The sequence below is a fragment of the Gorilla gorilla genome, chromosome 5, assembly GCF_029281585.2.
Source record: "Gorilla gorilla gorilla isolate KB3781 chromosome 5, NHGRI_mGorGor1-v2.1_pri, whole genome shotgun sequence".
Taxonomy (NCBI): domain Eukaryota; kingdom Metazoa; phylum Chordata; class Mammalia; order Primates; family Hominidae; genus Gorilla; species Gorilla gorilla.
In genome coordinates, this window is record NC_073229.2 from 104055009 (window position 1) to 104070821 (window position 15813).

Here is a 15813-nt window from a genome sequence, read left to right on the forward strand (position 1 = left end):
GAGCACCTGGATGAATGGGAGGAAAGGGTAGCTTTTGCAGAATGCAGGGGTAGACAAGGCAGAGGCTGGGCTAAAAAACGGCAAAGAAGTCAGAATGTGATGGGCAGACAGGAGGGAACAGAGACCTTCACCAGTGAAAGAGGGGAAAGCTGCAATGTCTCAAGGTATGAGGGAGCAGGTGCCCTGAGAGTTGTTCAGCACAGGGTTAAAACAAGATGTTTCCTCTAACTCAGTTCTATAACAGTTACCCAAGAGCCTGAAAGAATGGAGGACAGAGTTAAAAAGCAGAGGGAAAAAGAATTTTCGTTGCAAGTTTGCCTGAATAGAGATCATAATAATGGTAGAAAGTGAGAGAAATTATAAAATTTCCTAGAGCAAGCAAAAAATAAGCACAGATTCAGAAGCTGTAAAGGAGAAAAGACAGTTACCACAGATGAGAGAATCAATGTGTGATTCAAGCTGAAGGCTGGTTACCCTGGGATTTAATTTGACAGGGTTAGTATTAGATGAATCAGGTTCAGGGAAAGTCAGTTTACTCACCTGGAAAACGGGGATAATAACGGTACCTAGCCCAATGGAATATGAGGACTAAATGTGATAATACATATAAAACACTGGACACAGTGCCTGACACTTAGTAAGCATCCAATAAATGTTCACTATTATTACTGGGCAATAAAATGGTATTTATTGAATAAATAAGTAGGCTATGTTGCATTATAAAAAGGTCACTGTTGGGAAGGAGAAAGATCTTGATCCTATTCCAACTCTTACTTTCTAGCTATGTAGCTTTGAGTCTATTTTTTCATCTATAGATGGTTAAATAATATCTAACTTATAGAGATGATCTGAAAATTAAATATAAGGTGTATCAAATACAGTACTACAGCATCTTAAAATGGTCCTATACTAAATGCTCAATAAATGGTAGTGAGTTTCATCATGTGCAGATGATATCTGGTTTCAAATTCCTGACCTCAATGATCCACCCGCCTCGGCCTCCCAAAGTGCTGGGATTACAGGCGTGAGCCGCCGCGCCCAAGTGCAGATGATGTCCAAATTCATGACTTCAGAAAATGGCCTATTCATAAAAGCCAGTTCATAGGGGAAAAGGAGACAATTTCAAGGGAGAAAATATATCTCGAGAGAGAGAGCTGAAGAATGTTGCCTCGTTTCCTGGAAGCCAAGATCAGAATACAAGTAGTTTCCTTCTCTCCCTGTTTCCAATTTTGCTGGGCTTCTCAGAAAAAGTAGTCATAAAACTTAATCTGGGAGTTCCAAGTTCAACCATCCACCCAATGCTGCCAATGAACTCAAAGCTTTAAGAAAATTAAAATGGTGTTTCCCTTTAGCAAAAAAGATGGAAGATACCATTAGAGCGTGTGAGTGTGTGAGTTAATGGGAACTTTAGCCAAAATCTTCCCTTGACTCTAACAGTTCTATAAGTTGAATAGCCACTGGGTAAAATACTGTTAGTCCTGAATGAATTTCATTATCCTTTCACTAACAAGTTTCTAGCTCTCGTATTATGCAATTTGGCAAATACTTTCATAATTCACTTTGAATACACTTTTTTTAAACAATCCTACACCATCATATGGAAGTTAACCATCTTCTCAGGCTAAATATCGCATTTTGTATTCTACATATATTCACATATTTGTGTATGTATATAGTATATGAATAAATATCACTTTGTAGTTTAATCTCATACACCAGCCTTTATAGCACCTTTGAATATTTAGATGTCTTTCTTTAGATGATCTTTGGTAATATTATGACTTTGTTCAGATTTAGTATTCTAAACAGTGATACTTTGTAGATAACAGTAAAAGAAAAGGTAAAACAAAAGAGAAACAGATTACAGGCCTGATTATTTCTTTCTTGCTTGGCTAGTGTGACGGGAAGACAAGAGCACTGGGCTAGGGACAAAACAACTCATGCACATTCATTTGCACTATAGTGACCACCTACAAAAGTTACTTAACTTCTGTAAATCTCAAGGACTTCTAAATATATGGAAAAAATGCCTTCAAGGCCTATCTCCCAGAGTTATTGTGAAGTTGTTTGTAAAACCATAAAGCAAAATAAGCTAAAGTTTTCTTTCTTGTTATTTGCTACTTTCTAGCCACTCGGATTTTTTTTAAGCCAACAGCTATACAGTCTCTTTATAAAGTCATTTTACTTTATATTGAAAAAATAAAGAAGAATTCACTGTTTTACCATTGAGCACTGAAGAGATCATTTCTACAGGTGCTAATGTATTAATTTTATAATATATGAAATTCTTGCATTGTGGTAAAAAGAAAAGCACATAACATAAAATATACCATCTTAATCATTTTTAAGTGTACGGTCCAGTATCATTAAGCATATCCACATTGTTGTGAATCTCTGGAACTTTTCTATCTTGAAAAACTGAAACTCTATACCTATTAAACAAGTCATCAGTTCTCCTTCTCCCCAGGCCCTAGCAAACATCTTTCTACTTTCTGTTTCTATTAATTTAACTACTTTATTTATTTACTTATTTATTTACTTATTTATTTATTTATTTATTTATTTATTTATTTATTTATTGGGCCAGGATCTTACTCTGTCACCCAGGCTGGAGTGCAGTGGCACAATTATGGTTCACTGAAGCCTTCACCTCCCAGGTTCAAGTGATCCTTCTCCCTCAGCCTTCTCAATAGCTGAGACTAGAGGCATATGGCACCATGCCTGGCTCATTTTTAATATTTTTTTGTTGCCCATGTTGGTCTTGAACTCCCGGGCTCAAGTGATCCTTGAGCCTCCACCTCCCAAAGTGCTAGGATTATAGGCATGGGCCACTGGGCCCAGCCTGAATTTGACTACAGTAGAGGGTCCATATAAGTGGAACCATAATGCCACATGCATAATTATCTTTTTGTGACTAGACTATTTCACTTAGTAACAAGGTTCATCTATGTTGTAGCACATGTCAGAATTTCTTTCCTTTTTAAGACTGAATAATATTCCATTGTATGTATATACCACGTTGTGTTTATCCATTTATCCATCAATGGACATCTGGGTCATTTCCACCTCTTAACTACTGTGAATAATGCTGCTATGTACCTGTGTGAAAAAATATATAAAATTAGTTAAAAACACACATCTGTGCTCAAGTTTTTGTTTGATAAGTGAATAAAAATGAAAACAGAAAAGCTTGTTCCTTGGAATTCTGCAGTTCAAAATCACAGATGCTTTTATGTGATTATACCTGACAGTGAGTAACTGATTTCCTCAGTGGACTAATGCATTTGTCTTTCAAATTCCAAAAATTTTACTCTAATACAATATAATCATAAATAAAACATCATACTAAGGTATTTGTTTACAAATGGTAATATTTCATGAAGAAAAATATATGGCAAAAGATTTTAAAAATTTGTATTTTGATTAGTTAAGGAACATACTTATACCAAAACCATTTAGTTTCTTTTGTTTTCTCTTCTGTAAGACCTACACATTTTTATCAATTTTACAAAAATCTTAAGCCATACTTCCAAACTTAAGTAAAAAATGCTCATATATAAAGTGTTTATAATAGAAAATCATTTGTAATGATGTATGTTAAAATTTCACATTTTCTATTGGAAAAATATGAAGACTGAGTTTAGACTGATATCTAGGCTGCTGTTTTAGGAGATGTTATAAGGATTCAATAAACTAAGCCTTAAAGGTTATGTAGTTCAACCCTCTCACAGCGCAGGTAGAAATAAGAGACCCAAAGAGTCATGAATAACTTGCCTAAAACGACATAATATGCCATCCTCAAAAGCTGAGTATCACAAAATGAATGTAATATATAATTGAGATAATTTTATTCTTTAATATTATTGCTACTGTTTTCGATAAAATAGTTGGCTCTTGGTTATTCAAGGAATCCAGATAATTAAATACGTATAGTGTTACAGCAACAAAAGCAATGTTATTTCAAAACAGACGCTTAAATATCTGTATACTTTTGTTGCTCTATTCCTCTACCTATTTCTTATAAAGCAAATTTTAAAAAGTAAAAAGGACTAAATAAGAATCTGTTATTTGTACTATTTAGGCAGTGTTGATAACAGTTTTGCTGGAAAAAAATTTTATTTACTACAAAGAATGAGGTTTCTGAATCCCTGATAAATGTATATTTATTTGAAATTGCTTTACCTATTCCAAGAATAAAGAAAGTGACATCTATATCTAGACTTTTAGAGTCAGGTAGGACCTTACAGATTACCTAATTTAACCCTCTTAATTTACAGAAGAACGATGCTGAGAATTGGGAAGGCAAAGGAACTTGTCCAAACTCTCATAGCAAATCAGCAGCAGACCAGGACTAAAACCTAGGTCATCTAAATCCCAGTCCAGAATTCTTCCCATTCACTATACCACACTGCCCTCCTCACTTCCACACAAGGCAATGCTTCTGCAGACAATGAAGAGAACAATCATATCTGATTTTATATGTCTTGGAATCTTCATTTATCTGTTTTGTGCTTCTAAATGACTTAATGGCCTGATTTACTCATTAAATTTAGTGAACGGCAACTGAATTAATGACCAACTCATAAAAAAATCATTCTTTTAAAAAACTCTCTGGCCGGGCACAGTGGGTGGTGCCTGTAATCCCAGCACTTTGTGGGGCTGAGGTGGGCAGATCACATGACACCAGGAGTTTAAGAGCAGCCAGGGCAACATGGTGAAATCCCCACTCTATGAAAAACAAAAACAAAAACCTTCTGTAATTTAGTGTGGTCTAAAGCCTTATTCATGTTTAGCAACCACAATATATCTTGATTCAAAATTATGCTAGATTAAGAGGGTCATCTGATACATATCATATCAACAAATATATGTGATAATCTCTGATGTTGGAGAGAAAGATACAAAGGAGTAAAGTGGTAAATAATAACGAAAGTTTAAACAGTTTGAGACTAGGGTCATAGAAGGAATGGCACAGGAAATACATGAGTAATTACTAAAGACAATGAGCTCCTGTGAGACAACAACTTGCTCCAGGGTACCATAAACAAGAAAGGCTTTGCAAAGGAGGACTATTGTACTGGGTTCTGGTAAAAGGTATCTGGAGAGGTAAACAGGGAAAAGGTGGGTAAAGGCAAGGGGAATGGTGGGATGAGAAACATAAAGGTGGACATGTACACATTTTACTTAAGGGTCAGTGAGTTATCCCAGTTGGCTAGAGCTGCACGTCTTTGGGCAGGGGAATACTGAAGGATCAAGCGAGAAAGTTAATGTGGACCTTGGCTTTAAAAGGCCATGTGTTTCCTCCCATCTCCTTTCTGAAATCCAAACCCACATGATTTTAAAATATATATTCTAATGGAAAATAAAACAATAGTACCTTCGTTTGTTAACAGGCAAAATGTCCTGATAATGAAGACGAAAAAAACATCTAAAGTGAAAAAAGATAGACTGTTACACTACTCATTTCGGTGTGCTAATATATGCCTAATTCAGAATAATAAGTGGCTTAATAAATGAAAATACTTACATTAATAATGTTAAATCATTTACAGGTGACATTATCCACAGGACTTGAGCAAAAAAATAAGAAAACAAATTGAATTTTTAAAGGATGACCAAGTGCTCTGTGGCTCTTAAGTTTACAAAAGTGCCATCTGATATAATTATCTGCATAATTCTTAAAACTTTGTCTTCCTAAGCCAAAGAATCTAAGTTAAAATAGTTAAAACTATGTCCTGACACCCGTTTTAGAATCTGCATTGTTTACCCTCCTGGAATTCCATCTGCAATAGGATGTTTTACTTTATGCTATCATTGGGGAATGGATAAGAGCATTAGCTATTAAAGTCTAGCAGTCTGCCACCAAAAATCAGACTGTGGTGAAGGAAAAGACAATAAAAACCAAACCAAAACAAAAAACCATAAAATGGCATGGACATCCCAGAGGCTTCAGGGAGCTTATGAGTAAAGGATAATTAGGACGTCACTGAAAACAGTGACCAAGGGAGATCCCATGTTAGGAGCTGGTGATGTTTCTTTCTTTCTTTTTTTTTTTTTTTAATTAGCTGCCTACAACTTGGAATCAGAATGTCTTTTCTCAAAGAAACATTCAAAGAAAACTGCGTTACCAGGCTAAGCCAAACAAATAAACCTATTTTAGATAATAACATAGATGAAAAACTAAACATTAACTGTGACAAATAATAAAATTAATGTAAGCATACTGTACAATATTTAAAATACATGCTCCTCTGGGACCTAGCAATCCCTAAGACAAACCTGTTTTTACTTCAGCTTATTTGAGCTGAGTTAAACATCCCCTCCCACTAGCCCCCAGCTTCATCAAACCTGGATGACTCACTGGCCTGACCCTTAAGCACCTTCCCAGCTTCCATGGTTTTCAGTCAAGCTGTTCCCCTTGCCTTTGACACCTTTTGCCCTAGTATGCCTCTCCAATACTCTGACAGTACTCACATCAACTCCTCATTCAAGGGTAGAGGGAAGTAAACTGTGGTGAAACAGCTAAAATATTCTAAAAGCAACCTGTATATTCCTTTCACTTAGGAGAAGTAGAGATGAGAAGAGCAGGGAAGGACTTTTCTGATCTTCCCTAGGCCCCAGCTAGGCCTGAGTTTGACAGATCACACTGCCTCCAGACCATGATATCAAGGAAAGGGGAATGACAGTGACCCCCTAGACTTTGCAAGCTGCATGAGGGCAGTGACCAAGTGTCCTCCTTTCCTTTCCAGAGCCTAGAACTGTGCCTGTACATGGCAAGTAAATACGGAAAGAAATGGTATCATAAGCCTGGCTTCCACATTTCGTCATCCTACAGCTCTCCTCCCTCTTCCTGTACCACTCATCCCTTCTTTCTGACCCCTCCAAAGTTAATTCAAGGACCCAGGAAGTTATGTTCTAACTGCAACTACCAAGTAGACAATTTTTTTCACCAAAATGCGGAGTACTGTATCTGCGAAAAGAGGGCCAACGCCAATCATTACCACCCCCAACCAACAGACAGCACCCATACCCTGTGAACAACAGCTATTTAGAAACAAATGGTCAAAAGATACATGGCCTCACAGGAGACACCTGGCTTTACCGTAAGCATCCTACTAACTCTCCAGGGTGTTTATACGCTAAATGTCAGGTATGCAAAAAAGCTATTAAACATTTATTAAAAGCATGAATAAATGAATAATGTAGATAAGTTGGGTATTCATAGATTGGGGAATATTTAGATTCATCAGTTTAAAAAATGTATATACAACTTTTATTAGATGTATACGTTGAGCCTAGGACTCCAATCCTAATAATTTAAATGTACTCATGAAGTGAAAGAATAGAAGAAAAAAACTAACATGATGACATGGAATACCTACTCTAATACTAACAACTAGTATAAAGTCCTACACCACCCTATACTTTAATATAAACCAACGCTAATTTCCTCGTTCAAAATGTCTACAAACATAGAGAAATAAAAATTATTTTTATTGTTTTTCTAAAAGTACAGCTCTTTCAAAGTTTCAATTCCAATGTACAAGTGTTAATACTATAGTAAAAGTAACATTTTTGTTGTTAACATTATTATGGACCATATTTTGTATTTGCTACATATGTGCCTCTGAAAAGCCCAGTTTCCAGACATTGCTTTGGATGTTTGGATATTTAAAGCACCATTTGATATAATAGCACGAAATGGCATTTAATGAATTAATAAAAGAATGAAAGAAGCATGTAACTACAGCACTAGGAATGAGAGCAGCCAAGGACAAGGAGCCTACCTCATTTCTTGCTCTCCCTCAATAATTTGCATCCTTTCACCACACTCATCACTATTTCTCAAGACCATCTTTCTATCCCGCCCATTTCTGTTTCCCCTTCTTTCCAAACATTTGACTCATCAACTTTTGTTTAACCTCATCTTATAAGCTACTTTTCTACTTTGATATCCCCCACCCAGATTTTCATCAAATTATGCTGAGAGGTGGAATCAGAGCAGAGTGAATGAGTCCAAAAAAAAAAAAAAAAAAGGAACACGAGGAGGATAGAATGAGGGAGAGTAAACGCAAATGGGACACCACAGACTTCAGGTCTATTCGGCCTGGACCTGAAAAATACTCCTCCTCACACAGCAGTACAGCAGAACAGACTATATCCACTAAGCCTCTCTGTTGGTTAAGAAATACCATCTGCCTACATAAGGTAGCTCATTACAGAAAGCAAGGAAGCAGTCTCAGGTTTCGTAAGTGGATAGTCAAAGCATAGGCAAATACCTTCCTTCGGCCTGCTAGTGAGAGGTCACTTGTGTTCTAGGGCTACTCTCACTTCTCAGGCTTGGCCCACAATACTATATTATTTTATATGCCCTTCGAAGCCTAGTAGCAAGCTTTCACATGCGGCAACTGCACAAAATTTCCTGTTTCATTTGTGTGTGGTTTTTTTTTTTTTTTACACAAACATCATCAGGAAGGAATTCACCATCACAGAAAGGTGTATTCTACCTTTGCCCTCAATTTTTCCTTCTGAGACTCAAGAGATGGGAAAGCTCCGGGATAGGATAGGAATGACAGGACTGAGAACTCCTGGGTGTGGCTCTGGCTATATGGAGACTGGAGTATCTCAACAGTGTCTGACTCCTAGGTGTGCGAAGTGCAATTACCTGCTAAAGAACTTGTCTGATGTTCAGCTCTATACAATTGTGTAATGGGAAGCCCTGATGCAACATTTAAAGAACCGAAATCACAGACATGAAGGGAAGGGCACATCTTTCCCAGTTTTTGCAGGTACAGTGTAACATCAGTGTAATAGCACATAGAAACAAAAAAAAAAAACCTGAAGAAACACTCCATTGAAAACTGCCTTTTAACCATTTTCAGCTGTAATGGCTTATTAAATAGCTTATTTCCCAGTGTCAAAGTTGAGATCTTCTGAAAAAGAACATACTAAGAAGTGAATGCAGTATTAATGCCAAATAATCATTTTGTCTCTCACAAAAATAATTCCAGCATACGTTTTTCCCACAACATAAGCCCTATGTATCGGACTACATTCATGCTGTAACCACTGTCTAATCTGTCTAATTTACTCTAACAACAATAAACACAAAAACTACAGGAGTACATTTTCATTTCGAATAGGGAAGGCAGAGTCATAAGATGGAACGTTAATATCCTTCACTGATAGGATGCAGTGTGATACTGCAAAAGGACCAGAAAAATTGACCTCGTAAAATCATTTCTGAAATCCTTTAAACCTTATTTTAGATTTCAAAGACTTTTAAATGCTTTAAAATCAAAAGCAGCGAAGCAAATGAAGAAATAAACAGTACAATGTAAAAATATAATATCACAGTTGGACGCTAGGAAAGCTGCATAAATCAAACAATTGACAGCCCTGCCAAATTAACTGCAACAGCTAAAGAAAAGTTTGCTGATTTAAGAACTGTATATATGTAGGCATCTGGGACAACCTCTAGGTGTTGCTGTAGAGACCCCCTTCCTAAAGACTGATTTCTTCCCCGGTGTTTTGGCCTCCCCCTCCCCCTGACTGCACTGCAGTGCGCAAAGCCATTATAGACAATCACTTCAAACATATTTGCTGTTGAAAATGCCTCGGAAACTAACATTCTTCAAGGTTCAAGGCGCCAAACAATATTATTTTACTTTTCAGTCCAAATTATACTATAGATGAAGGAGCTAGATAGAAGAAAAGATTAGCACGGTTCTGTCAAAGCGACCAGGAGGCTGAAGAAACCTCCTGTACCTTCAGCTGCCCCTGAAGCCCTCCTTCCTCCGCAGCCCGCTCTCCATACAAAATAGGACTAAATGTAAAAAGGAATCCTGTGCACGGGGAAGAGTGAGGCGAGCTCGGGAGATGTGGGAGCACAGGGTGGGGCGGCTCCTGCAAGGAGCTCCTGGCTGCACAGGCTCCATGAGAGATGGAGGGAGCTCAGAGGAAAACCCTGCGAGTGTCGGGGGAGGGGAGGCCTTAACATTCGGATCAGATTAACCAGTGCTCAACCGCAGTGCCCGCGCCGGCCCCTCCGCTGATCCGCAGCATCCGAAAGCCGCAGGGCGCGGGGGCCTGTGGGGCCGGGCCCGGGCGCTGCGAGACCAGGGGCCGGTGACCCCCCGCGGGGGACCGAGCGAGGATGGGGAAGTCAGCGGCTTTACCTGCGATGGACCAGGTCCAGCGGTAGAACTCTACCGTGTCGTTGAGTGCCGTGGACACTACGTTTAGGACACTACCCGGCTCCGAGTCCAGGAGCCCCATCGCGGCGATGAGCGGGCGCTGGCGGCAGGAGAAAGCGGAGACCCAGACAGAGGGCTGACCCCGGAGGCGGTGGCGGCCGACGGGGCGAGCGGCGGCCGGGAACCCCTCTAACGGCGGCGGCCCGGCTGCGTCTTCTCCTGCTCCTCAAGGCGCCGCGGCGGCGGGGATGCGGCAGAAGGCAGGGCCAAGCGGAAGGCGTCGTCAAGGTTCCCGGGAGAAAGACGAGGAGGTGGAGGAGGCCCAGCCACCAGCACAGTGCGCTGCACCAGTCTGCAGCCTCGCGCAGCCGCCCCTCCAATCTCCTCAGCCGGCGTCACGTGGCCGCGCGCGGGGGCGGGGGGCCGGCCGCCCCTCCTCCCTCCCTCCCTAGTATTGGGACTCGCGGGCGTAGGGATGCTGCGCTCAAGGGTGCGACGCGAACTGGGCTCGCGCAGGCGCGCGCGGTCGAGCGGGAGCGGGACACCTGGGCCCCTCCTTGGCCCCTCCCCGCACAAGTCGCCTCATTAGCCTTCCCCGCCCCTGTCCCGGGCATCGGCCCCTGCGGAGGAGTTCACCGCCTCCCCACGGGTGACTTCTTATCCGCCCCGGATACGTCCTGGGAAACAGGACACAGGAAGAATGGCTGTACTGTGGGCAAAGATGAGGTAGGCGTGGTGCTTTGGTCCTTACCTGACACTCACCTCGATTTCACTTGTGTTCCTGTTTCTTTGACCTCCACCAGCACATGCCTGTCACCATGACAAGAGAAGTGCATGTGTTATGCCTCTGAAGAAGTGAAGGGTATTTGTCTTCCATGCTTCAGCGATGGAGAATAGACTTTGGGGTCGACCCATGAACAAATCAACATATAATTGCATGAATGCTTGCATGTGTTTTGTAGACTCTTTTACTATACATGGAATGAACAAAGCAATATAATTGTGCTAAATTAGGCCATTAGTAGTTGAGAGAAGAGGGAGAAGCGAGAGGGGCTTACAGGTGAAGTCCGCTTGAACCTGAAGAGGTTGAGGTGAATCTGAAAAAGATAATCGCTCAAGAGGCAAAGGGCAATTTAGTGTAGAGAGGAAAACAAAGTAATTGTGGCTATTTTGAAAAATTGTTTAGATAAGGTATAGGAGAGCCTACCCTTGAAAAGTAAAAAAAATACAGTACTTGGAATTCATAATTTGATGGTTTCTCACATAAAACAAGATTTTTGAGAATAGTCCAATAACCTTTTCATCTACTTGTTTTTTAAATGTGTCACCTACTTGTTTAACCTTTTCTCTGCTTGCTCATTTTGGATGCTGCATTTTAAAGACCAGTGAGTCAAGTGTCTTATTCTTCCTGCCCTTTCACACTGTTAATGTGAATACTATCTTTTATCATACTGAAATGATCTATTTCCCAATTGACCTGGTTATATATTGTCTATATTTTATATTGGAAGCATCCTAGATGGTAAGAATTATTTTTGGTTGCTTGATGAGTACCTAACCCAGTGCTATAAACAGTAATTAATAAATATTTATGATGACAAAAATATAACATGTCTTTCAGAGAATAATAAGGATTATTGTGAGTGGCAGGAACTTTATTGCCGAACTAAAGCAAACACAGACTTCTTTAAATGCCCTATTCTTGAAATTAACCAAATAAAATGTTAATTTATTAATTTGTAAAATATATTTGCAAAACTAAAGTTTTCTGGATTGGAATGACAATTTCTCAAGTCTCAATCCTAAATTATGTGTAACAGATTCTAGTAGCTATATAAAAAAAAAGAAATCCAGTCAAGTCTCTTCATTTAGGGAGTGGATAAATACCCATTCATTTACAGTGATGATCTAGCAAAGTTCGGATTAGTTCGAGCTTCACCTAAAAATTTGATTACTATTTCTATATTGTGGAATCCTGGACTTTTTAGGGAGAACAGATCTCTACCCATACTTCCATTCACACACGCAAAACTGCAGCATGATACTTAATACAAGGAGAAATTGTTAAAACAGCTTCAGGTATTTCCCTGATATTTCTTCTACCGTGGAGGTCAACTTAAGTCCCTATTCACTAGGGGGCGCCAGTCACGTATAAGAAAATCATAGATGAGATAACCTTCAGCTGGGAATGGCGGTCACACGGATATCACCGTGTCCACACTCCACCTGTAAGAGTAGAATGTTTATTTACATTTATAAGCTGTCTAAACATATACCAAGAACCAGAACACAAAACTTACCCAATCTGGAACCCTATTACCTGGCATGAATAAGTGGTTTGTAAATACCAGTGACTGCCCAGAACCAAAGTCTACCTTGTTTAGTTGTGCAAAGGGAGGGAAACCCGCATGTCAGCCACCTAGAATAACAGCCATCTAACCAAAATCTTGGTAGCATCATAACAGAGTAAAAGCAGATACAAGCAACAACAGCATCTGCAAACTTTGAGAACAGAGTTCTTTCATGTGGATCAAATGCAAATAGGATACAGTTACCTACAAAACCTAAAGGAGAGGACATTTTATCATAAATTTTTTTGTATAAAATAGCAATATTTTTTTCTTTTTAGAAACAGGGTCTCTATCAGCTAGGCTGGATTGCAGTGGTGCAATCATAGGTTAGTACAACATCGAATTCCTGGGCTCGAGCTATCCTCCTGCCTCATCCTCCTGCCTCAGCCTCCTAAATAGCTGATACAGGAGGACTGGCTGTGTTGCCCAGGCTGGTCTCAAATTCCTGCCTGCAAGCAGTCCTCCTGCCTTGGCCTTCAAAACCACTGGGATTACAGGAGTGAGCCACCACACCCAGTACAAAATATTTTTAAATGTCCTACAGTCCATACAAGGTTAGCAACATAAATCAAGCTATCCATCTTTTTTTTCCTAGTCCACCTTTCCATGTTGGTAATATTGTCAGCAACCTCTGCTTTCAAAGAAAAGTGAATCTGGACGCCTGTTGAGTCAGGAGTAAAAAGAAATAACCTAATTAAAGAGTTGTAGAGAAAGACTTTAAATCTTCTAGAAGTAAATTTTGCTACATGGATGCTACTTAGAGAAAATGGAGAAAATTATTGATAACACTACTATTAGTTCCAGTCTTTTGTTTTATTCTTCTCACTACTCCTCCCCCACGTTATAGCCATCATATAACACAGGTGCTTGACTAACTTGGAATTACAATGTTTTCCATGAGATATGTTTCATTCAAACTTTTAAAGATGTTTACCTTTTTGTTAGCTTGTATGAATTATTTTTATTTTATTTAAATGGACATAGATTATCCTGATAATACATTAGCACAGATAAAATAACAAAAAAAAGAAACAAAATGAAAATCCCCCCCATAATTTTGTCTCCCATTCTAAATAAATTTTACATGCCTATATAAGCCTTTTTTTCTTAACACAGATGGTTTTTTTAAATAATGCTACTCTATAATCTGCTTTTTTAAAAACTTAATACATCAGGAATACTTTTCAACATAATACCAAGTACTTAATATTCCATTATATGGATATACACTCATTTATGTAGCCATTTACCCTATAGATTAGCATTTAGATTGTTTCAAATTTGAACTACTGTATCAATTGGGCTATTAGTATCCACAATATGCAATTTTGTGCACTTGTTTAATAACTCTTAGCATAAATATTTACAAGGGAAATTTCTGGGTCAAAGGTTTGGGACTTTTTTTAGGGGTGGAGAGGTGGTTGTTTTTGTTTTGAGACGGCATCCCACTGTCTCGCCCAGGATGGAGTGCAGTGGCCCAGTCTCGGCTCACTGCAACCTCTGCCTCCCGGGTTCAAGGGATTCTCATGCCCCAGCCTCCCGAGTATGTGGGATTACAGGCGTGTGCCATCACGCCCAGCTAATTTTTGTATTTTTATTAGAGACGGGGTTTCACCATGTTAGGTAGGCTAGTCTCAAACTCCTGGTGTGGTGTGATCTGCCTGCCTTGGCCTCCCACAGTGCTGGGAGTACAGGTGTGAGCCACTGTACCTGGTCAAAGGGTTTTAAGTTTACAAATTTTGACACATCATGCCCACTTAACCTCCAGAAATGTACCAATTCACAATTCCACCAAAATTTATGAAAAGGTGCTCATTTCCCCACCCCATTCTCTTTATTGAATTTATGCTTTGTAATCATTACCAGTCTGAGAGGTAAAGATTGATATTTCATTGTTGCTTGACAGATTATCATGTTTATTGCAATTTTAGCCTTCTTTCAGGAATTGCCTGTTTGAATTCTTTAGACATTTTCCATTAGTTGTGTCTACTTTTTCTTATTGATTTATAAGACATCTTCATATAATAAAGTTATTAACAGTTTGTCTGCATATGTTGCAAATATATTTTCCCAGTTTGCTATTTGTCTCTTACTAAATTTATTATAATGATTTTCAACTAGGCATATTGGATGCTGGGAATAAGTTAGGTTCACCCGCCACCATCTCCACCAGAATCATATATCAGAATGCCTTCTCAGCTTTGCAACCCCTGATGCATATTTCTAAGGTACATATGCTACTCCTTTCCTAAGAATGACAACTACAAATTACTTACATTGGATATTCATTGTTTGGGTGTCACCCAATATGTACACCCAATCTGTATTCTTTACCGGTCAAAGCCATTAGCCCAGTCTCTCTTCACATAGCCATGTTTCAAGGCCATATCCCACACTTTTAGTCATACATTCAAGCATATAGTGATAAGAGGGCCAAACCATGGTGGTTCTGCCCGTTTTTCCTGGCTTGGCTATACCAAGAAAATTTTGTCACTCTTAATTGAGTGTTGTCTGAGTTGTGATTTCCTTCACTTACTACTCTAACATCTCCGTCTTCATGGATATCAACAACCTTTGGTCCAAGAAATCTGGTAATAAATTCCAAGTGTTAATGGGGAATGCCTCTTCACCCTGCTCTCATATTCATTCCTATTACTGAAGAGCAATCTGGTTTCAGGGTAGGAGAAGATAAAAAGAGCCCGAGAGGAAATAAACTCACCATGATAGAGGAAAGAAACCGGCTGTATTTCAAGGACTTACTTTTAAAAACCCAAGACATCAGAAAAATACTTGGTTCTAGGCAAGCATTTAGTTGATTCCAGAAGCTATCTCCTACCAGCCATCCCGATGATCTAGGAATGCTTCTTAAGGAAAATGGTTATATGTGAATAAATGCTTAAAAACTTTCCAGTAAATGAACCATAATTTTATGGACTCAGCAACTTTGCAGTAGGATTCACCTGCCTGTGAACCACACAAAGATGAATGACCTCCCTCTGATCTTGGAGAAACTGTCTTGAACCTGAAGAATCCATACACACTATACACAAAAGCAAATGTGAATAACAACTGAGGGAAAACATTGACTTCTGTAACATCACTTATATATCTGTTCCCTCTTTCTCATCCTTGTCGGTTTCTCCTCTTTTTGTGGCCTGTGAATGTTAAAATTCAATTATTTCTGACTGCTTTACAGGTTTTTTTTTTTTACTTATGTTATCCTTTCTGCCTAAACTATTATGATTGTTATTATTTTTGGCTGAGCA

General features: G+C 39.1%; 2 protein-coding genes across 8 annotated transcripts in view; one reads left to right on the plus strand and one right to left on the minus strand.

The window, feature by feature from the left end:
- Positions 1–10597, minus strand: part of ELOVL4 (ELOVL fatty acid elongase 4) — a 32740-nt gene extending 22143 nt beyond the window's left edge. Inside the window, exon 1 of the mRNA XM_004044325.4 lies at positions 10179–10597. Coding sequence (XP_004044373.1) covers positions 10179–10278 — 100 coding nt within the window. The 5' untranslated portion in view covers positions 10279–10597. The remainder of the gene's footprint in view (positions 1–10178) is intronic.
- Positions 10598–10610: 13 nt separating this feature from the next.
- Positions 10611–15813, plus strand: part of TTK (TTK protein kinase) — a 98487-nt gene continuing 93284 nt past the window's right edge. For 4 of the 7 annotated variants that reach the window (XM_055391970.2, XM_063707730.1, XM_055391972.2 and 1 more), the window contains exon 1: positions 10658–10922. The gene's annotated coding sequence lies outside the window, so the exon portion shown is untranslated. Of the gene's footprint in view, positions 10923–15813 lie in introns of all 7 variants that reach the window. The other 3 variants (XM_055391967.2, XM_063707729.1, XM_055391971.2) reach the window with 3 other exon arrangements.